Source organism: Chrysemys picta, chromosome 3, assembly GCF_011386835.1.
Source record: "Chrysemys picta bellii isolate R12L10 chromosome 3, ASM1138683v2, whole genome shotgun sequence".
Taxonomy (NCBI): domain Eukaryota; kingdom Metazoa; phylum Chordata; order Testudines; family Emydidae; genus Chrysemys; species Chrysemys picta.
Window position 1 is genome coordinate 129,203,524 of NC_088793.1, and position 21,619 is coordinate 129,225,142.

General features: G+C 46.0%; 3 protein-coding genes across 5 annotated transcripts; 2 read left to right on the forward strand and 1 right to left on the reverse strand.

Moving 5' to 3' along the window:
- The first annotated feature begins 820 nt into the window (after positions 1–820).
- Positions 821–2,128, forward strand: LOC135982596 (uncharacterized protein F54H12.2-like). The gene is made up of 2 exons (XM_065589975.1): positions 821–1,636; positions 1,796–2,128. Exons 1-2 carry the CDS (start codon positions 821–823, stop codon positions 2,126–2,128), a joined length of 1,149 nt encoding a protein of 382 aa, XP_065446047.1.
- Positions 2,129–5,375: 3,247 nt separating this feature from the next.
- LOC122174848 (uncharacterized) lies at positions 5,376–21,286 on the reverse strand. Of its 3 annotated transcripts, XM_065590480.1 has the most exons (7): positions 20,336–21,286; positions 18,832–20,209; positions 18,677–18,733; positions 18,480–18,545; positions 17,357–17,476; positions 8,486–17,230; positions 5,376–8,116 (listed from the first exon to the last, which is right to left on the reverse strand). In XM_065590480.1, exon 6 carries the CDS (start codon positions 16,440–16,442, stop codon positions 12,426–12,428), a length of 4,017 nt encoding a protein of 1,338 aa, XP_065446552.1. In that variant the 5' UTR covers positions 16,443–17,230; positions 17,357–17,476; positions 18,480–18,545; positions 18,677–18,733; positions 18,832–20,209; positions 20,336–21,286; the 3' UTR covers positions 5,376–8,116; positions 8,486–12,425. The 3 variants fall into 3 exon arrangements, with proteins under 3 accessions (XP_065446552.1, XP_065446550.1, XP_065446551.1); XM_065590478.1 differs by having other exon boundaries at positions 18,677–20,209; XM_065590479.1 differs by having other exon boundaries at positions 18,677–21,286.
- On the forward strand, positions 8,626–9,933 carry LOC135982597 (uncharacterized protein F54H12.2-like). The gene is made up of 2 exons (XM_065589976.1): positions 8,626–9,441; positions 9,601–9,933. The coding sequence occupies exons 1-2, from the start codon at positions 8,626–8,628 to the stop codon at positions 9,931–9,933; spliced, it is 1,149 nt and encodes a 382-aa protein (XP_065446048.1).
- Positions 21,287–21,619: the final 333 nt, after the last annotated feature.

The window sequence follows — 21,619 nt, forward strand, 5'->3', positions numbered from 1 at the left end:
AACGTTCAAAAATTTCCCTTTTCGGCAGACATTACAGGCGGTTTTAACTCCTTGTATGTATACACGGATATCGTAGAACACCAATTTGTGGGGGACTTTTCTGTTCCCCTGTTACGCTGCGTCCCTGTCCAAGGAAGGAACAATGAGTTTGTTACCATTACCTACGACAAACCTCATTACGTCCCTGTCAGTAAACACCACATCGACACCATTACCATTGAAATAAAGACAGACCAGAACAGAGATGTCTCATTTCGCTTCGGCAAGGTGATCGTCAAGCTGCATCTGCGGCCGCGGAGAGAGCGAGGTTTCTAAAAAAAAAAAAAAAGCAAAACCCTATTATGGCAATCCCAAAAAATTATGGCGACCCCACCATCTACAGAAACTATTACAAAGCCCAGGCTGGATACGCCCTTCCTGGATATCATGGAGCCCCCGTGATGTACGGGGCGGGTGTGGGTGGAATATTTCGTAGCCTCTTTCGAAAAGCCGTACCGCTTTTGAGGAGGGGGCTAGAGATTATTAAACCCCACGTAAAAACCGCCGCTCAAAACATAGCTAAAGATGTGGTAGGGCATGTCTCCCGTGCTGTTCTGGAGAAGGTGGGGAATACAGCTTCACAGGAAGGATCGGGGCTAATGTACATTAAAAGGAGGAAGAGAAAGAGAAATACGTCATACCCGCGACGCACAGGTCCCCCGAAACCCTTTAAAAGAAGAGCTTTGACACGCAGGGCCGGCCATAAGCGAAAGTCCAAGAGGAAGCCTGGGCGAAAGAGGAGACACGCTTTGCCTGGTAAAAGAGATATATTTTAATCAACATGGCTTTTGTTCACTGCGGGTCTGAAGAGTGCACCAAATCCGAACTAGACCTGTTTCAAATAGCCCCTACGCAGACCAGCATCGAGAAAAGCATCTACATCGAGGTTCCGCCTTTATCGGCCATTACAGAGTCTGCCCCCATTGACTTTTTTATAGCAGGGAATGGCATAGATTATATGGATTTAAACAATACGCTGCTGTACCTGTGTTGCAAGATTGTAAAAGGAGACGGAGCTGAACTCGCCGCGGACGCAGAAGTGGGTTTGGTGAATTACCCCGTGGCCTCTATTTTCAGTCAGTTGGATGTTACGCTGGGAGACCGCCTCATAAGCCAAAGCAACAACTGCTACCCTTACAGGGCCTTTATAGAATCGGTGCTCAATTACAGCGACGACACTCTCGCCACGCAATTTTCCGCCGGCCTGTTTTACAAAGACACTGCTGGACAACATGAAGAAACAGAGTTGGATGGAGGGAATCTAGGGTTTGTGAGGCGTGCAAAGCTGACGGCCAGGAGCAGAACGGTAGAGCTGCTGGGCCATTTACATAGCGACCTGTTTTTTCAAGAAAAACTTTTGTTAAACGGAGTGGATGTAAAAATTAAACTGACGCGCAGTAAAGACGCTTTCTGTTTAATGGGCAGTGCGGCTGAAGGCTTTAAACTGCGCATTGTATCAGCGTCCCTTTTTGTGAAGAAAGTACGGGTGGCCCCGGGAGTTCGTCTGGGGCACGCGGAGGCCCTGCTTACCGCTAATGCTAAATACCCTGTGGACCGCGTGGGAATGAAAGTGTTTAGCATTCCCGCGGGCAGCAGGGTCAGTAACCAGGAGAACCTGTTCTTGGGACAGTTACCCAAAATGCTTGTCCTAGGGTTTGTGGATAACGATGCCTTTAGCGGAAGTTACACTAAAAATCCCTTTCATTTTAAACATTACGATATTAATTTTGTGGCCTTGTATGTGGATGGGGAACAGATACCGACCAAGCCTCTGCAACCAGACTTCGAGGCAGGACGCTGCGTGAGAGAATACATGAATTTGGTACAGACAGCTGGTAAACACATGAAAGATCGTTCTCTGTTAATTGACCGTGAGGAGTTTGCACAGGGTTACACCTTGTTTGCCTTTGACCTGTCTCCCGACCAGGAATGCGCTGATCACTATTCCCTGATTAAAACCGGGAACCTGAGAGCAGAAATACGTTTTGGGAGGGCGTTAACGGTTACCGTTAATATGATTGTGTATGGGGTTTTTGACAATGTCATAGAAATAAATCAGAGGAGAAACGTTCTGTTTGACTATATGTGAACATGGACACCGTGCAGCTCTCACGTGTCTTATCAACGGACCCTTACACGAAAAAGAATTTCTTAGATGTGTTAGATGTAGTATAAGGGCCCTACCATCAATCAAACCCTAACCCCGCCCCTTGACCCCCTTGGCCCCTCCCATCCGTCACCGGAAGTCCCACCCCAAGGGGTATTACTTCCGGGGTCAAGGTGCCACCTGGCCGGAAGCTAGGTGTGTCATGTGACCCCTCTAAGAACTCCTCCCACCACCCTCTACCAATCAGGAGGGGTTTTGTCCCGATAGGACCGCCCCGAGAGGAGATTTTGACCAATTAGGGTGACTTCCGGGGCGGGGTGACCCGTCCGGAAGCGGGTCGTGTGACCCCTCTAAGAACTCCTCCCACCAACCTCTACCAATCAGGAGGGGTTTTGTCCCGATAGGACCGCCCCGAGAGGAGATTTTGACCAATCAGGGGGACTTCTGGGGCGGGGTGACCCGTCCGGAAGTGGGTCGTGTGACCCCTCTAAGAACTCCTCCCACTGCCCTCTACCAACTAGGAGGGGTTTTGTGCCAAAAGGACCGCCCGAGAGGAGATTTTGACCAATTAGGGAGACTTTTGGGTTGGGGTGACCCCTCCGAAAGGGAGTTGTGTGACCCCGCTAAGAACGCCCCAAGGCCCTCCGCCAATCAGAGTGCAGCACCATTACCCCATAAGTCCCAGCGCCAGACAGAGGAGGCGGCCATCTCTTACCAAGGACACCTGCTTTCGAAAGCGCGGAAAGGCTGCGGAGAGGAAACATGGCCTCCTTTACCACTCCCGTGAGAACTTCGGACTTTGTTTTAGCCCCGGTCTTTGACCGTCCGCGGAGAAAGCGCTACATCAGCGACAGTTCTGAGGAGGACCCTTTGATGCAGCCGTTGATGGATACGGCGGAACCCGACCCCGAAACCCTCGTGAGAGAGCCCGATGAACGTGACGGCCTCTCTTTGTCCACCCCCTTAGAGGTGGAAGGCGATCGCGGCTCAGGGGAGGAACCGACGGACAACGCGAACGGAAAAGACGGCGCTCAGGTAAATGAATGCTTAAGAAGCGGTGGTTGAGGAGCCTGGGTTGCATAAATTAAAAAACAAGCAGTGAGGGGCGCTTACATGGTTTTTTTCTGAAAATTTTTCAACAGGTCGACGATGCCTTTTTAGAGGCCTTTAAGAACTTACACATTGGAAGCCCTGTGGGAGTAAACATATCGTGCGTTAGCTGCCTTTGCTCATGTCTGAGACACAGATCTCAAGCCGAAAAGGACAAAATGGAAGAATGAAACATCTGAGACGCCCTTATGGTAGGGGTCATGGCATCCATTTTACAGGTGGCTGTAAAAGGTTGTGTTAAATCAGGCGATTAATAAAACTTATTTAAATGTGTTAATATGATTGTGTCCCCTTTTATACTTGTGGTAGTAAAAGACGGTACCAGTAACAGTCATGTCTACACAGACGGCACTGTTAAAGAAAATATATTACGCCCCCGGGGAAGTTGGGAGCTTTGGCGGGGTTAACCCTCTTTTTCAAGCGGCCAGAAAGCATAGTAAAACTTTAAACAGAAGACAGGTAACAGCATGGCTTTCAGACCAGGATGCTTACACTTTACACAAACCGGCTCGAATACGTTTTAAAAGAAACAAGACCATTGTTTCAGAGGTGGATGCGCAGTGGCAGGCAGATTTGGTGGATATGCACCGGTTCTCCAAACACAACAGCGGTTTTAAGTACATCTTAACAGTGATAGACATTTTATCCAAATATGCATGGGCCTTAGGCCTAAAAGACAAGACGAGTGGTGAGGTATTCAAGGCCTTTAAAGCTATTTTCAGTGAAGGTCGCGTGCCTCAAAAATTACAAACCGATCGGGGGAAAGAATTTTTAAACAAACCTTTAAGTGGATTGTTAAAGCGGCATGGAGTTTACCATTTTGTTACCAATAATGAAGTCAAAGCAGGGGTTGTGGAGCGATTTAACAGAACTTTAAAAACTAGGATGTGGAGATATTTTACAGCCCATAACACCTTTCGCTACATTGACGTCTTACCTGACTTTATAAAGAGTTACAACCAAAGCGTTCACAGAACTATACGTACCAGACCCATTGATGTTAACCCTTCAAATTCTTTGAAGGTATGGAAAACGGTTTACGGAGATAATTTTAAAATAAAACCGGGTGTTGCCCCTTTTAGAAAAGGTGACCACGTGAGACTATCTAAAACCAAAGGAGCTTTTGAAAAAGGTTATGAACAGACGTTTACCGATGAGATATTCATAGTGGATAAAGCCTTAACCCGGGGCCAGAGACCTGTATACCGCTTAAAAGATTACGAGGGTGAGGCAGTTACTGGATCTTTTTACCCTGAAGAATTACAAAAAGTAAACCCCAAACGAGACAGGATTTACAGGATTGAAAAAGTTTTAGCAGAAAAAGGAAAAGGGAGAAAAAAGCAGCTACTGGTGAAATGGTTGGGGTGGCCTGATAAGTTTAACAGTTGGGTGGAAGCTTCTCAACTCTGTGACATCTAGACACGAACAAACAAACAAACGATTCCTTCTGCAAGGACAGAGAGAGAAATGAGTGACGGCGGGTTTTACATTACTTTGCCCAGCAATGCCAGCTCTGCAGTTTTTCCCCAAAACACCATTTCGAACTTTACAATAAGGCTAATTAAGCCCTTGGATCTCCTGGGGGCCTGGGAGGTGGGGTATAAGGTAGTATAAGGGCCCTACCATCAATCAAACCCTAACCCCGCCCCTTGACCCCCTTGGCCCCTCCCATCCGTCACCGGAAGTCCCACCCCAAGGGGTATTACTTCCGGGGTCAAGGTGCCACCTGGCCGGAAGCTAGGTGTGTCATGTGACCCCTCTAAGAACTCCTCCCACCACCCTCTACCAATCAGGAGGGGTTTTGTCCCGATAGGACCGCCCCGAGAGGAGATTTTGACCAATTAGGGTGACTTCCGGGGCGGGGTGACCCGTCCGGAAGCGGGTCGTGTGACCCCTCTAAGAACTCCTCCCACCAACCTCTACCAATCAGGAGGGGTTTTGTCCCGATAGGACCGCCCCGAGAGGAGATTTTGACCAATCAGGGGGACTTCTGGGGCGGGGTGACCCGTCCGGAAGTGGGTCGTGTGACCCCTCTAAGAACTCCTCCCACTGCCCTCTACCAACTAGGAGGGGTTTTGTGCCAAAAGGACCGCCCGAGAGGAGATTTTGACCAATTAGGGAGACTTTTGGGTTGGGGTGACCCCTCCGAAAGGGAGTTGTGTGACCCCGCTAAGAACGCCCCAAGGCCCTCCGCCAATCAGAGTGCAGCACCATTACCCCATAAGTCCCAGCGCCAGACAGAGGAGGCGGCCATCTCTTACCAAGGACACCTGCTTTCGAAAGCGCGGAAAGGCTGCGGAGAGGAAACATGGCCTCCTTTACCACTCCCGTGAGAACTTCGGACTTTGTTTTAGCCCCGGTCTTTGACCGTCCGCGGAGAAAGCGCTACATCAGCGACAGTTCTGAGGAGGACCCTTTGATGCAGCCGTTGATGGATACGGCGGAACCCGACCCCGAAACCCTCGTGAGAGAGCCCGATGAACGTGACGGCCTCTCTTTGTCCACCCCCTTAGAGGTGGAAGGCGATCGCGGCTCAGGGGAGGAACCGACGGACAACGCGAACGGAAAAGACGGCGCTCAGGTAAATGAATGCTTAAGAAGCGGTGGTTGAGGAGCCTGGGTTGCATAAATTAAAAAACAAGCAGTGAGGGGCGCTTACATGGTTTTTTTCTGAAAATTTTTCAACAGGTCGACGATGCCTTTTTAGAGGCCTTTAAGAACTTACACATTGGAAGCCCTGTGGGAGTAAACATATCGTGCGTTAGCTGCCTTTGCTCATGTCTGAGACACAGATCTCAAGCCGAAAAGGACAAAATGGAAGAATGAAACATCTGAGACGCCCTTATGGTAGGGGTCATGGCATCCATTTTACAGGTGGCTGTAAAAGGTTGTGTTAAATCAGGCGATTAATAAAACTTATTTAAATGTGTTAATATGATTGTGTCCCCTTTTATACTTGTGGTAGTAAAAGACGGTACCAGTAACAGTCATGTCTACACAGACGGCACTGTTAAAGAAAATATATTACGCCCCCGGGGAAGTTGGGAGCTTTGGCGGGGTTAACCCTCTTTTTCAAGCGGCCAGAAAGCATAGTAAAACTTTAAACAGAAGACAGGTAACAGCATGGCTTTCAGACCAGGATGCTTACACTTTACACAAACCGGCTCGAATACGTTTTAAAAGAAACAAGACCATTGTTTCAGAGGTGGATGCGCAGTGGCAGGCAGATTTGGTGGATATGCACCGGTTCTCCAAACACAACAGCGGTTTTAAGTACATCTTAACAGTGATAGACATTTTATCCAAATATGCATGGGCCTTAGGCCTAAAAGACAAGACGAGTGGTGAGGTATTCAAGGCCTTTAAAGCTATTTTCAGTGAAGGTCGCGTGCCTCAAAAATTACAAACCGATCGGGGGAAAGAATTTTTAAACAAACCTTTAAGTGGATTGTTAAAGCGGCATGGAGTTTACCATTTTGTTACCAATAATGAAGTCAAAGCAGGGGTTGTGGAGCGATTTAACAGAACTTTAAAAACTAGGATGTGGAGATATTTTACAGCCCATAACACCTTTCGCTACATTGACGTCTTACCTGACTTTATAAAGAGTTACAACCAAAGCGTTCACAGAACTATACGTACCAGACCCATTGATGTTAACCCTTCAAATTCTTTGAAGGTATGGAAAACGGTTTACGGAGATAATTTTAAAATAAAACCGGGTGTTGCCCCTTTTAGAAAAGGTGACCACGTGAGACTATCTAAAACCAAAGGAGCTTTTGAAAAAGGTTATGAACAGACGTTTACCGATGAGATATTCATAGTGGATAAAGCCTTAACCCGGGGCCAGAGACCTGTATACCGCTTAAAAGATTACGAGGGTGAGGCAGTTACTGGATCTTTTTACCCTGAAGAATTACAAAAAGTAAACCCCAAACGAGACAGGATTTACAGGATTGAAAAAGTTTTAGCAGAAAAAGGAAAAGGGAGAAAAAAGCAGCTACTGGTGAAATGGTTGGGGTGGCCTGATAAGTTTAACAGTTGGGTGGAAGCTTCTCAACTCTGTGACATCTAGACACGAACAAACAAACAAACGATTCCTTCTGCAAGGACAGAGAGAGAAATGAGTGACGGCGGGTTTTACATTACTTTGCCCAGCAATGCCAGCTCTGCAGTTTTTCCCCAAAACACCATTTCGAACTTTACAATACGGCTAATTAAGCCCTTGGATCTCCTGGGGGCCTGGGAGGTGGGGTTAGTGGAAATACAATACCCGCACAGCTGGAATACTATCAACGAAGACACCCCTTTCGAAATCACCTTTGGAGCTACAACGTGGAATTTTATCCTACGACGAGGTTATTACTCGAACATACCCGAATTACTGGAGCATATGAACAGCAACATGGCTCGGCATTCCGGACCGCCTGAGGTGGTCATGAACTACGACCCTGTGAGTAGAAAAGTGAGACTTAAATCTTCCGATTTTATGTACGTGTTTTCTACTGGCGGGGAGCTAGCTAACATTCTGGGTTTGGGCCACAAACGCAACGTTCAAAAATTTCCCTTTTCGGCAGACATTACAGGCGGTTTTAACTCCTTGTATGTATACACGGATATCGTAGAACACCAATTTGTGGGGGACTTTTCTGTTCCCCTGTTACGCTGCGTCCCTGTCCAAGGAAGGAACAATGAGTTTGTTACCATTACCTACGACAAACCTCATTACGTCCCTGTCAGTAAACACCACATCGACACCATTACCATTGAAATAAAGACAGACCAGAACAGAGATGTCTCATTTCGCTTCGGCAAGGTGATCGTCAAGCTGCATCTGCGGCCGCGGAGAGAGCGAGGTTTCTAAAAAAAAAAAAAAAGCAAAACCCTATTATGGCAATCCCAAAAAATTATGGCGACCCCACCATCTACAGAAACTATTACAAAGCCCAGGCTGGATACGCCCTTCCTGGATATCATGGAGCCCCCGTGATGTACGGGGCGGGTGTGGGTGGAATATTTCGTAGCCTCTTTCGAAAAGCCGTACCGCTTTTGAGGAGGGGGCTAGAGATTATTAAACCCCACGTAAAAACCGCCGCTCAAAACATAGCTAAAGATGTGGTAGGGCATGTCTCCCGTGCTGTTCTGGAGAAGGTGGGGAATACAGCTTCACAGGAAGGATCGGGGCTAATGTACATTAAAAGGAGGAAGAGAAAGAGAAATACGTCATACCCGCGACGCACAGGTCCCCCGAAACCCTTTAAAAGAAGAGCTTTGACACGCAGGGCCGGCCATAAGCGAAAGTCCAAGAGGAAGCCTGGGCGAAAGAGGAGACACGCTTTGCCTGGTAAAAGAGATATATTTTAATCAACATGGCTTTTGTTCACTGCGGGTCTGAAGAGTGCACCAAATCCGAACTAGACCTGTTTCAAATAGCCCCTACGCAGACCAGCATCGAGAAAAGCATCTACATCGAGGTTCCGCCTTTATCGGCCATTACAGAGTCTGCCCCCATTGACTTTTTTATAGCAGGGAATGGCATAGATTATATGGATTTAAACAATACGCTGCTGTACCTGTGTTGCAAGATTGTAAAAGGAGACGGAGCTGAACTCGCCGCGGACGCAGAAGTGGGTTTGGTGAATTACCCCGTGGCCTCTATTTTCAGTCAGTTGGATGTTACGCTGGGAGACCGCCTCATAAGCCAAAGCAACAACTGCTACCCTTACAGGGCCTTTATAGAATCGGTGCTCAATTACAGCGACGACACTCTCGCCACGCAATTTTCCGCCGGCCTGTTTTACAAAGACACTGCTGGACAACATGAAGAAACAGAGTTGGATGGAGGGAATCTAGGGTTTGTGAGGCGTGCAAAGCTGACGGCCAGGAGCAGAACGGTAGAGCTGCTGGGCCATTTACATAGCGACCTGTTTTTTCAAGAAAAACTTTTGTTAAACGGAGTGGATGTAAAAATTAAACTGACGCGCAGTAAAGACGCTTTCTGTTTAATGGGCAGTGCGGCTGAAGGCTTTAAACTGCGCATTGTATCAGCGTCCCTTTTTGTGAAGAAAGTACGGGTGGCCCCGGGAGTTCGTCTGGGGCACGCGGAGGCCCTGCTTACCGCTAATGCTAAATACCCTGTGGACCGCGTGGGAATGAAAGTGTTTAGCATTCCCGCGGGCAGCAGGGTCAGTAACCAGGAGAACCTGTTCTTGGGACAGTTACCCAAAATGCTTGTCCTAGGGTTTGTGGATAACGATGCCTTTAGCGGAAGTTACACTAAAAATCCCTTTCATTTTAAACATTACGATATTAATTTTGTGGCCTTGTATGTGGATGGGGAACAGATACCGACCAAGCCTCTGCAACCAGACTTCGAGGCAGGACGCTGCGTGAGAGAATACATGAATTTGGTACAGACAGCTGGTAAACACATGAAAGATCGTTCTCTGTTAATTGACCGTGAGGAGTTTGCACAGGGTTACACCTTGTTTGCCTTTGACCTGTCTCCCGACCAGGAATGCGCTGATCACTATTCCCTGATTAAAACCGGGAACCTGAGAGCAGAAATACGTTTTGGGAGGGCGTTAACGGTTACCGTTAATATGATTGTGTATGGGGTTTTTGACAATGTCATAGAAATAAATCAGAGGAGAAACGTTCTGTTTGACTATATGTGAACATGGACACCGTGCAGCTCTCACGTGTCTTATCAACGGACCCTTACACGAAAAAGAATTTCTTAGATGTGTTCCCTTGCGATTGGCTCCCAGAACGCAAGCTGTTTCAGAGACCCCTAGGCTTGGTGGTGAACACGCATCCACACAACCAACCGGGTGAACACTGGCTTGCCTTGTATCTGGCGGAGCGTAACCGTGGAGAGTTTTTTGACTCATATGGGCACTCCCCGAACAGTGTGTTGTTTCCTAAAAGCATTATGAAATTTTTAAACAAAAATGCCACAGACATCGTGTTTCACAATAGACAATTACAAGACCCCCGCTCCGTCGCCTGCGGCTATCACTGCGTGTTTTTCTTACATCAACGTAGCAAGGGTTTATCTTTTGATCGGATTTTAAATTTGTATTCTAACGACTTAGTGCAAAACGACCGGATGGTGATGAATTTTGTAAAAAGTAAATTTAAATTCTTGGGCATGCCTAGCCTTGCTCAAAACATGTTTCAACAAGCCCAGACATGTGTATCTTGCAATGATTTTCATAGCCATGTTACCCAATAAAGCACCCCAGGTGAGGGGTTTAAAGACAAATAATGTTTGGTGTGTTTTTTGGGGGGGGTTTTTTTTGAAAACCAATTGAGGAAAAATGTACACAGATTTTTTTTTTTTAAATTATAGAAATGTTTTATTTAAAGCAAAACATTACCAGTTTTTAAATTAAAATGTTACACACTAAGCCATTCGGCTCTTTTAGCCAATTTTCGTTTTTTAGATGGCAAAAAAGGGGTCACGGTTTCTCGATCCACCCCGGTGTCAGCAGTCGAGGCCTTGAGGCGTTCCAAAAGATTTCTGTTGGCCGCATTGCCCATGACGGAAGATGGCACGTTCAGTTCCGCCATGGCGTTCATAAACACATCCCATCCTTTAGGTACATGCCTGCTAGGAACAGAGCGAGTCTGGGTGACGGCCCTGACTAAGTCGAGCATGTTAGAACCATTAACCACAGAGCCTTTGTACACAAAAGCCCCTTTATCGTTCCACGAAGAGAGATTTTTATCCTGGCCCAGCTTATTTAGCAATACTATTGCATTTTTCTTATAACGCTTATTGATGTTATCCAACACCTCCTGAGCAACAAAGTCTGAGTTCTTTGGTGTTTCTGGGGGTTTGGCAGTCACACTTTGTTCCTGTTCCGGTAGAAACAGACTTATTTTCCCTTTATCCGCTTCGCTCTGTTTCACGTACATTAGGTACCTTTGAAGCACGGCGCTGTAAAGTTTAGCCTTTTCATATTCAGCCAAGTCAGTTCTTTGAAGAACAGACTTCATTTCAGCATCCAGTAAGCGAGTGGCGGTTGTTCTGATATTTTCCTCTGCCGGAGGGGGAGCCCTTAATTGCTCCAACTGGTGGCTGGGCACCAGGAACATTTTTTCTGCATACTCCATTATCGATTAGTTAAAAGCCCCGTTATCAGAGGGATAGCAAAACTTAACAGAGGTCCGATAAACCCCCCAGACTGCTTTACCAGATGCTTTTTTCTTTTAAGTGAAACCCTTTTATTACACAAAGTTTTTATAAGCGTGCGTTTCTTTTTCAGTACACGCACTTGATTCTGTGTTAAAGGAACGTTTCCTTTTAAGGTATTGAGCGCTATTTCTAAGATGGCCGCTACTAGATCGTCAGAGGCTGAACACAGTATAGCCCTCCTTTGCTGTGGGGACGATTTGCTAAGTAATTTTAAAAGGCCCAGGTTTCTTTTTAAGCAGCTAGACATGTTTTCGGTAGCAGCCCCGGGTGTTAAAAAGGGGCCTACCGATAAGTTATCTCTTTTTATACCCGGCTGTTTTTTTCAAAGTATAAACCGCCGGCCAGTCTGGAGGAAAAAGACCAGTTCTTAGTCTATAAGCTTCTGGTGTGGAAGCATTTAAATCCACCACCAGGTAGCCGTAAGGTTTTTTGGTAGCATCCTCAAAAGCTTCTAGAAAGAATTGAGCTTTGCCGGGGTACATTTGCCGAGCGAGCGTAGCGATTTGTAATTTATCCCTGGGGTTTTTGAACAGAACCATGTACTTTGTGTTTAGGTTAATTGTGCGACTTTTTTTTCCCTGACAAAATAAGTTTTGAACTATATACATAATGCTCAGGTTTCTGTGATGCACGTACTTGGTAAAAGCTTTCTCGATTTCATCACTTTCACAAGCCGAGTTCATCAAATCGTCTATGATAATCATATTTACTTTATTAGTAGGAAACAAACTGTCATCGTCAAAAGCCTCAGGCAGGCCCTCCACAAAATTAATAAAGGGATATTTACAAAGCAGTTCTTTATACAGAGGTTGCCAACAACTGTAACACCACACGATATTCTCAGGCATAACAGAGAGTGTGTGTTTGGCATTATCCAACACGTTTTTTATAAAGTAACTTTTCCCGCAGTTGCTAGGCCCCGCGAGAATTGCAGAAAAGGGGTGTTTCCACCTCGTATCCATTTTTTCAAAAGCCGTACGGCAGGGTTTTAAAATCTTCTCCTAGGACCCTTTTGTTGTAAACCACTTTTTGTGTCTTTTTAAGGGTTTTTGTTTCTATTTGCCACTGTTTTTTGTTTCTTACGATAGAGGGCTGCTGCACCTCTATCTTTTTTGAGGTGTTTTCTTGCAGACCCGTGCAATAGTCCAAGACTAGGTCTTTCAAACTGTCGAAGTTGATTTTTTCGCAGTTTGCTACGTTTAGGGTAATACCTTTGACTTTCATACAGGCCTTTCCACCCGATAGCTTATACCCATAGGTTTTTGGACCTGCCGACACAAACTCGGTGATGTGTTGATCTGGCGGAATTTCGCTCGTAAGGTCCCCTAAATAATCCCCCAGAGGGGGATTCCAGTCACCCTCCCTTTTCACAAAGATCACCGAGTCAGTGTCGTGGTACAGGCACCGCTCTTGCAAACCGTCTAGGAGACTGTATAATTCTAAGCGGGCATAAGCAGTGGTGAAACAGGCTATGAAAACATTGGTATTGCCAGAGACAGAGTACCGTTCTTTTGCGTGCTTCCACGACACGCACGCTGTTTCATCATCGATAAACTCGCAGGATGAAACCTCATAATTGGGGGAGAACAGGTACTGCAAAAGTTCGTCAGGGTCTCTCACGATGCTGGTGTTGGGTAGGTTGGATCTTTGGCCGAATTTACCCCACAGAGAATTTAAAAACAGTTTAGCGATTTGGCGTTTAGCAGGGTTTGATCTGATCTCGTGTTGGCGTAAATGCACACCTTCTTTCTGGTAGAAATCGCTAACGTACTTATTTTGTTTTTCCTCGTCTGTGCACCAACTGGGATACCCTGAAGCCTCTTGTTTCTGACGGAGGTGTAATTTTATGTACTCTGAAAAGAGTTTATCAGATTTTTCATTAAAATGCCAGATTTCATAGATCTTAGCCACCGTGTACCCCTTTGCTATGGCCGCGTTCAATTCCACCGTGCACCAAGTCCCCAGGATGGCCCGCTCCTCGTCAGTATGGGTGCATGTCTCCCGCTGCTCGGTTTCCGCACAGGTTCGGCATAGCGGGAACATAAGCTTGCCACCCACTCTGACGGGCAACAATGGGAAAAAGAGGCCTCGCGGGGGGTACACTTTAACTTTTGCAATTCCAAAATAATTTGCAAGGGGCCCAAATTTGTCATAGACTATATCGGGGTGTCCGATAGGGTATTCTTTGGTTTTGTTTACAAAAGGGTACAGGCTGGTAAAATCATAATAGTGAATTTCTTCCCCGGGGTTAGGCTTGTAATATAGGCGGATAGCATTTGTCCTCCCCCCAAAAAGAGCATCCCTAGGCACGAGAGGCTGGGGTAACCGGGTTCGGTTTAAAAAGTCTGCAAGCTCCCTGTCTGTTTCTTTCATCACCTCCCACTCATGCTCCCAAAGAGTCCTCACTACAAAACCAAGGCGCTTCAAATAGTCGGTTTTGAGCTGCGTCTTGTAATAAAGAAACCCAAAAGATGTCCCCGTCATAGGATTTTGTGCTTTTTCACAATAACAGGTGACACAGCCATGGAAAAAACAACCGTTAAACTCAAAGGCTGTGCGTACCCCATCAACATTGGCATAGCCGTCTAAAAAGTAGGGGCCTACCTGTAGTTCCCCACCCTGTAAAGCGTGCCGTATTTGTATATTTTCTTTGTGAGAGATATACAACAGCCACTGAATAGATGGGGTTGAATATCTCTTTTTTTGCCTGTGATAGTTGTCTGGAGGGAGAAGAGCTACCGTGTTAGGCTCCAAAAACATAAACCTGTACATAGCCATGCAAACAGATGCCAGTGTTATGTACCGGAATGGATCTATACACAGTTTTATCTCAGCGAATTTACCAGGTTCTTTCTCTACTACATCTCCCTTTTCCGTCATTTTCATAATCTCTTTTCTGTATAGGATACAGGCCTGTCTCAAAATTTTTACATCCTGCTGACAGTAATACGCGAGCTCTTTTTGCAAGTCAAACACCTCAGAGCTGTGGTCCCGATACCAGTCGAGAAACTCTGCTTTTTCTCTGGGCATCATGCTTTCTACACCATAGTGCTCCATACCGGGCATAGGCCCCACGTAATTTTGATTTTCTAACGTGTTAAAAAAGTGTGGAAAATACCCTTTGCACCCTTCAAACCCCATCGCCTGCGGTAGCTTGCTAAGCTTCATGGGCAAGAAGTTTAAAGAGTCTATAAAACGAATGCCCAGGGCCTTAACTTCCACGCACATTAGTTTACTACCCTGAGTGATCAGTTCTAGGCCCATCTTTTCCTTGAGTAACTGTTTAACAATAAAGTATGCATCATAACCTTTAGAATTGTGTGCTAGGAACGTGTAGTCCCGAAACGCTTTGCCAATAAAGGTCTTCACAAACACAGAAAGACACTCATCACCCTTAAATTCCCAGGATTTTTCTGGCTTTAGGGACATAGCAAAAATGTAATTGGGAGTGTGCACCCCGGTCTCCTGCGTGCATTCAAAATCATAAAAAATATACTTTTCTGAAGATTTAGGCTTTCTAAGGCTGTCCATAAAACAGAGGTGGCCGTCTACATCACCAACGATCAACTCCTGACACTGCTTACAACGTCTCCCTTTACACCTATGCCGCTTGTCCACGTAAGACTGACACTTCTCACACAAAGTTTTAGATAGGCATTCAACTTGGTTTTTTGATGCACAGTCGATATGTCTGTCTAAACACTCTTTGGACCGGCAATACAGTCTACAGCTAGGACACCGCTGCTGCTCGCCCACGCTGTCTGAGCACGTTACGCTCAAGCAGAGGCGGCAATGATACCTGCAAGAGTGGTCGTGGCTGTACACCATGTGGCAAAACTCACAATAATTTTTCGCTCCGAACAACTTTTTTACATCCAAAACCCCATAGTAATGCTCATCGTGCAACAGGATAAAATAAGTCTCGGGGTACACTGTGCCCCCCGTTTTAAAAAACCCCCAGCCGCCTTTTGCCGTATACAACACCACCTGTATGTTAACTCCTAAATGCTGTTCAAACTTTGCTACGTCGCTGAGCATAACCTTTTTTTGATCTGACCACCCCAGTTTCTCATGTAACTTTCTTGCCTCCGCTAACAATTCCGCGTCCGTAGGTTTACGATCGGACATGACGGCCAAGAGCCCACCCGCAAAACACAAATTGGTACCGGTGTAAGTCAGGTCTACTAAACACTGTCTCTTTTTATGAATAATTTGACTATTAAGGATAGTATTTAAAACTCTACGAGCGCCCCCACCCCTGTTTTTTACAACTGTCACAACAAGGCGCAACGTCCCATCGAGATGCAACTCTCTATTGCTCTGTAGCAGTTTTGAGGTCTGATTTAAAAAATCCTCAGCAGACAGCTCATTTCTAGTTCTTTTGACCGAAAACAAAGAATTAGTTAAATTACGGCTCTCTAAACGTAACTGAACATAATCATCAGGGCCTACCCTACCGTTAATGTCATCGAGCACTAACTGTATCCCCCGGTGTATGGCTTCAACAACCTGCTGAGCTGAATTTATTTGCTCAAGATTAACAAAACGAAATTCCTCACAATACACCGCCCCCCCAAATCTGGATACTTCACGTTGCCAACTTCTCACTCTCTCCATATACACCTCGGCATTTTCGGGGTTACTTGGGGGTTCCTCTACGGAATCATTAGCGGCATCTTCTACATCAGATGCTATTTGAGAGTCAAACTCTGAGGCGCCTCCATGAAAGTCATTGGGAGTAGAACGGGCCCCATCTAAAGAGCCCTCTGGGGAATTTGCTAAACCAGAGTCTAATTCCACCTCCCCATTTTCAGACAAGCCAGTTTGAGAGCCTCCAGTAGGGGGCATCTCTTTTTGTTTTTGTTTTTTTTTCCTCATTACCTCTTTAGCCCTCTTTAAAATTTTTACAACAACCCGGGCCTGGAACTTTTTGGCAGCCATCTGCTTATCCCCCAAACGCTGTCCCCCCTTTTGTTTACACATAAACTGATGTGTACCCTGGAGGGTGCCCCTTTTACCCAGGCCCCTTTTTGCGACTAGTCATGCCTGCTCAGAGCCACCCTTTTCAGCCCTTATATTTTTCAGCATGGCTCTGAACCAAGCATCATATTTTTCCCATTTCTTTCTAGAATCCCGTTCTTTTAGCCTACCCAAGGATATATCCTCCACCACTTTTTTGAGGAAAGCCTCAAGCCCTTCCCAACTACTAAAATATGGGGGAGCTGGGCCAAGCTTATGGTTCTGGGAGAATGGTTTGTCAGTTTTTGGTTTTTTATTCACAACCCCTAGAGCGCATGCTCCGGGTTTGTGAATGTGGGCATTTTTGCTCACAGTTTCCTCAGGGTTTGGTGTGGTGGTGACCGCTGAGGAACTGGTGTGCTGATTGTGTGATTGCAATACCTTAGTCCATGGTTTTTTAAGCGCAGCCCTTACAGCACATGCTACGGATTTGCGCATATTCCGAACCCCTAGAGTGCGTGCTCTGGGTTGGTGAATGTGTGTGTTTTCGCTCACAGTTTCCTCAGGGCTTGGTGTGGTGCTGGCCACTGAGGAACTGGAGTTGTGGTGGCGTGGTTGTTTTTTACCAGAGTCTTTTGTTTTGTCCTTGGGTTTGACGTATATGAGGTTTGGATCGCCCGGATGTTTCACCTGCGCTCTTGCGCTGTTTTGCGTTGTTAAAGGTCTCAAAGCAGATTTCTGGTTCGTTGGCAGTTCTGGAGGAGATGTCCTTGTATCTCTGACTACAGTATTGTCAGAAAAGTTGCCCAGGCCTATGACAGGGGAAAAACAACATTTTACAAAAACTGAACTTTAGCACCCCTCACCCACACCTATGTATTTACTTAAAATACAAAACCTCATAAAACAGCCAAAACCAATAAGCAAAATGTATTTACAGGGCTTCATCCATCCATCCGTCACTGATGCTGGTGAATTTTCCTTTTCAGAGGTCTCTTTCCTTTTTCTTTTCAGCTTGTTTTCCCTCTGGTCTAAGGATCTCTCATGTATTGACTGTACTGTGGAGCAAACAACAACATTATTATAAAACACATAAAACCCTCTTGTAAACATACATTACACTTACTTCATTAGGTTATTTTTCTATTTAAAAAGTCATAGCTTTACAACAAAATAATCCATTTCAGGCTGTACAACAAACAGGTTTTTAAATACATCTCATTTTGCAAAATAAAAACCAAAACAGCTGTTAAAAACCATTTTGCAAAAAAAAACAAAAAAACCCTTGTTAGTTTAAAAGCCACATGGTTTGTTCTAACCCCAGCCATGTGACCAAACCAAGTTTGCAGCCATACACTTTTCAAAAACCCCACATGCATTTAAAAGCCACATGGTTTGTTCTGACCCCAGCCATGTGCCTTTGGTTTAGTTAGCAGCAGCCACCCCCACAGTGCCTTAAACCCATCACATTATACACAGTAAAAACCCCTGTGCCAAGTACTTTAAAAACCTCTGCCTTGCACACACACCAGCAGCTTTATAAAACACACCAAACCAAGTTTGCAGCCATACACTTTTCAAAAACCCCACATGCATTTAAAAGCCACATGGTTTGTTCTGACCCCAGCCATGTGCCTTTGGTTTAGTTAGCAGCAGCCACCCCCACAGTGCCTTAAACCCATCACATTATACACAGTAAAAACCCCTGTGCCAAGTACTTTAAAAACCTCTGCCTTGCACACACACCAGCAGCTTTATAAAACACACCAAACCAAGTTTGCAGCCATACACTTTTCAAAAACCCCACATGCATTTAAAAGCCACATGGTTTGTTCTGACCCCAGCCATGTGCCTTTGGTTTAGTTAGTAGCAGCCACCCCCACAGTGCCTTAAACCCATCACATTATACACAGTAAAAACCCCTGTGCCAAGTACTTTAAAAACCTCTGCCTTGCACACACACCAGCAGCTTTATAAAACACACCAAACCAAGTTTGCAGCCATACACTTTTCAAAACCCCCACATGCATTTAAAAGCCTGTTGCAAAAAAAAAAAGTTACCTTTCACTATGGGATAAAGTGTTGCAGGCACATGGTTGTTCTGTTCCCCCTCATGTGTGCTTAAGCCTTCAGGTTCAAAAACAAGCAAAAAATGTTAGTATTACCACCAAATCCCTATGCAGCCTGTGTAATACTTTTGTTAATTTAACAGTATTAAGCACAACTATAGTTAAAATGTTTTTTTTTTTTTTTTTTACCTTGGCCTGGTGGTAAAATGCAGTTTAAAGTTACTGGTTCCATGCTAACAGATCACACTGCAATAAACATAGGCACCATTATTTACTAAAACAGCATGGGCAAAAAGTGGCCTTATATAATATATAGTTTTAAAGTTAAACACAGCAAGTCTTACCTCTTTTTGCAGTCCAGCAGCTATCCAAGTTGAAAAAGGACAAACTGCTGCATACCTAAGGTTTTTATACCCTCTTAGCCCTTTGTTAAGCAAAAATTCAACATAGTTTGCTAACAGTTTAATTTAATGACCCCTCCCATAGCATTCCCATAGCATTCCCATAGCATTTTTGTAATCTGGAATAGTGAAACCAGTTTGTCTGCGTGGGTGGGTGGTTGGGTGGGTGTATGTGTGTATGGTTAAAACCCCATTCAGTTTAACAGCCTAAGGATAGCTCAGTGGTTTAAGCATTGGCCTGCTAAGCCCAGGGTTGTGAGTTCAAGCCTTAAGAGGGCCACTTAGGGCTCTGGGGCCAAATCAATATTTGGCCCTGCTAGTAAAGGCTGTTCTATGAGATAAGTATATCTCCATATTAACTCTATTGTACTCAGACACATGTCTGAACTAGCCTTGGTTTTTTTTTTTATTGTAAGCACATTTTTAGGTTTTTTTCCCCCACAACATACATTTCAGCTTTTTGCTACACACACACACAAAACACAAGAGCTAATTCTCACAAACAATTTATTTTTTTTTATTTAAAAAACATACAGCTTCTTAAAAACAAAAACAAAATGCTTTATTAAAACTTTTTAACGCACTTAAAGGCCTTCTAACAAAACACAAATAGTCACAAGCCCCCCTTTAAAACAAATTACAGCTACCAAGTTTTATATCGCATGTTTGTCCCCTCACCATTCTCTAACTTAATCCTTTTAGATTTCTTACAAAGAGTTTTTTTCTTAAGCAGGGTTTTGTAACTCTTTGTGCGAACTAGACGGTCAATATAACGCTCTAAGCAGGCATCTTCCGGTTTGGTCATTTTCCTTAGAACACGGTCAGGGTCTGCACTAAATTGCACAGCATTTATCAAGGTCACCCCTTGCGCTAAATGTTCTTGGGTAAGGCACAAACATTGCATACCATAGCCTATGGCAACAACAGTGTTTAATAAGCTTTCCAAACACAGCTCAGCACACAGGCCCCGGAGCTTGCAGTTTATATCCACCGAAGTCCAAGTCACACAGTCATGGTGCCTTTGGCCTGGCGCATCTATGACACAGCCCTCACAATCTTCAAAAAGCTTTTGCCTAAGGCAGTGTTTAAGGATAGCATAAACAGCAACGCGTACAATAGTCCTCATAACTCTTTTACGCTCACGATGTGGCACTGGCTCAGTTAGTTCTATGCCAAGCCGCCTCCTAAACTCCTCATAGCCATCATCCTCAGAGTCCTCTTCAACAACTCGTATTGGCGTTGAGCAAAAGCATGGTGGGCCCAGTTCATCTTCACTGCTTGATGCATCGCTGTCCGGGTCCTCTAAAAAGGCATCGTCGAGCTGTTAAAAATTTCAAAAAAGAAAACGTGTAAGCACCCCCGCTGCTTGTTTTTTAATTTACGCAATCCCGGTTCCTAACCCATTACCCACCCCTCCTCGACCGCCGCTTCTTAAGCATTCATTTACCTGAGCGCCGTCTTTTCCATTCGCTTTGTCCGCCTGTGACTCCCCCGAGCCACGATCGCCTTCCACCTCTAAGGGGGTGGACAAAGAGAGGCCGTCACGCTCACCGGTCTGCCTCACAAGGGTTTCGGGGTCGGGTTCCGGCGTATCCATCAACGGCTGGGCCAAAGGGCTCCCCTCGGTCGCTCCCTCCTCCTCGGAACTGTCGCTGATGTAGCGCTTTCTCCGCGGACGGTCAAAGAGCCTCGGGGCTAAAACAAAGTCCGAAGTTCTCACGGGAGTGGTAAAGGAGGCCATGTTTCCTCTCCGCAGCCTTTCCGCGCTTTCGAAAGCAGGTGTCCTTGGTAAGAGATGGCCGCCTCCTCTGTCTGGCGCTGGGACTTATGGGGTAATGGTGCTGCACTCTGATTGGCGGAGGGCCTTGGGGCGTTCTTAGCGGGGTCACACAACTCCCTTTCGGAGGGGTCACCCCAACCCAAAAGTCTCCCTAATTGGTCAAAATCTCCTCTCGGGCGGTCCTTTTGGCACAAAACCCCTCCTAGTTGGTAGAGGGCAGTGGGAGGAGTTCTTAGAGGGGTCACACGACCCACTTCCGGACGGGTCACCCCGCCCCAGAAGTCCCCCTGATTGGTCAAAATCTCCTCTCGGGGCGGTCCTATCGGGACAAAACCCCTCCTGATTGGTAGAGGTTGGTGGGAGGAGTTCTTAGAGGGGTCACACGACCCGCTTCCGGACGGGTCACCCCGCCCCGGAAGTCACCCTAATTGGTCAAAATCTCCTCTCGGGGCGGTCCTATCGGGACAAAACCCCTCCTGATTGGTAGAGGGTGGTGGGAGGAGTTCTTAGAGGGGTCACATGACACACCTAGCTTCCGGCCAGGTGGCACCTTGACCCCGGAAGTAATACCCCTTGGGGTGGGACTTCCGGTGACGGATGGGAGGGGCCAAGGGGGTCAAGGGGCGGGGTTAGGGTTTGATTGATGGTAGGGCCCTTATACTACTGAGAGGAACAAAATATCGAGACATTGGGGGGGTGGGAGGGGAGGTCTGTGGGTGGAGAAAAAAAAAAAAGCCGAGTGCTGCCGGCAGAGCGAAATATCGGGACAAATTGCGTCCCGACCAGAGATTGGTCGGGACGCAGGACAAACACTGAAAAATCAAGACGGTCCCGATTTTATTGGGACGTCTGGTCACCCTACTTCTACTCCACTCAGGAACCAAATCTAAAGAAGTCCAGACTGTCGCATTATTTTGGTTCCCCCCCATAAGATTGCCACCTGTCCAGGTT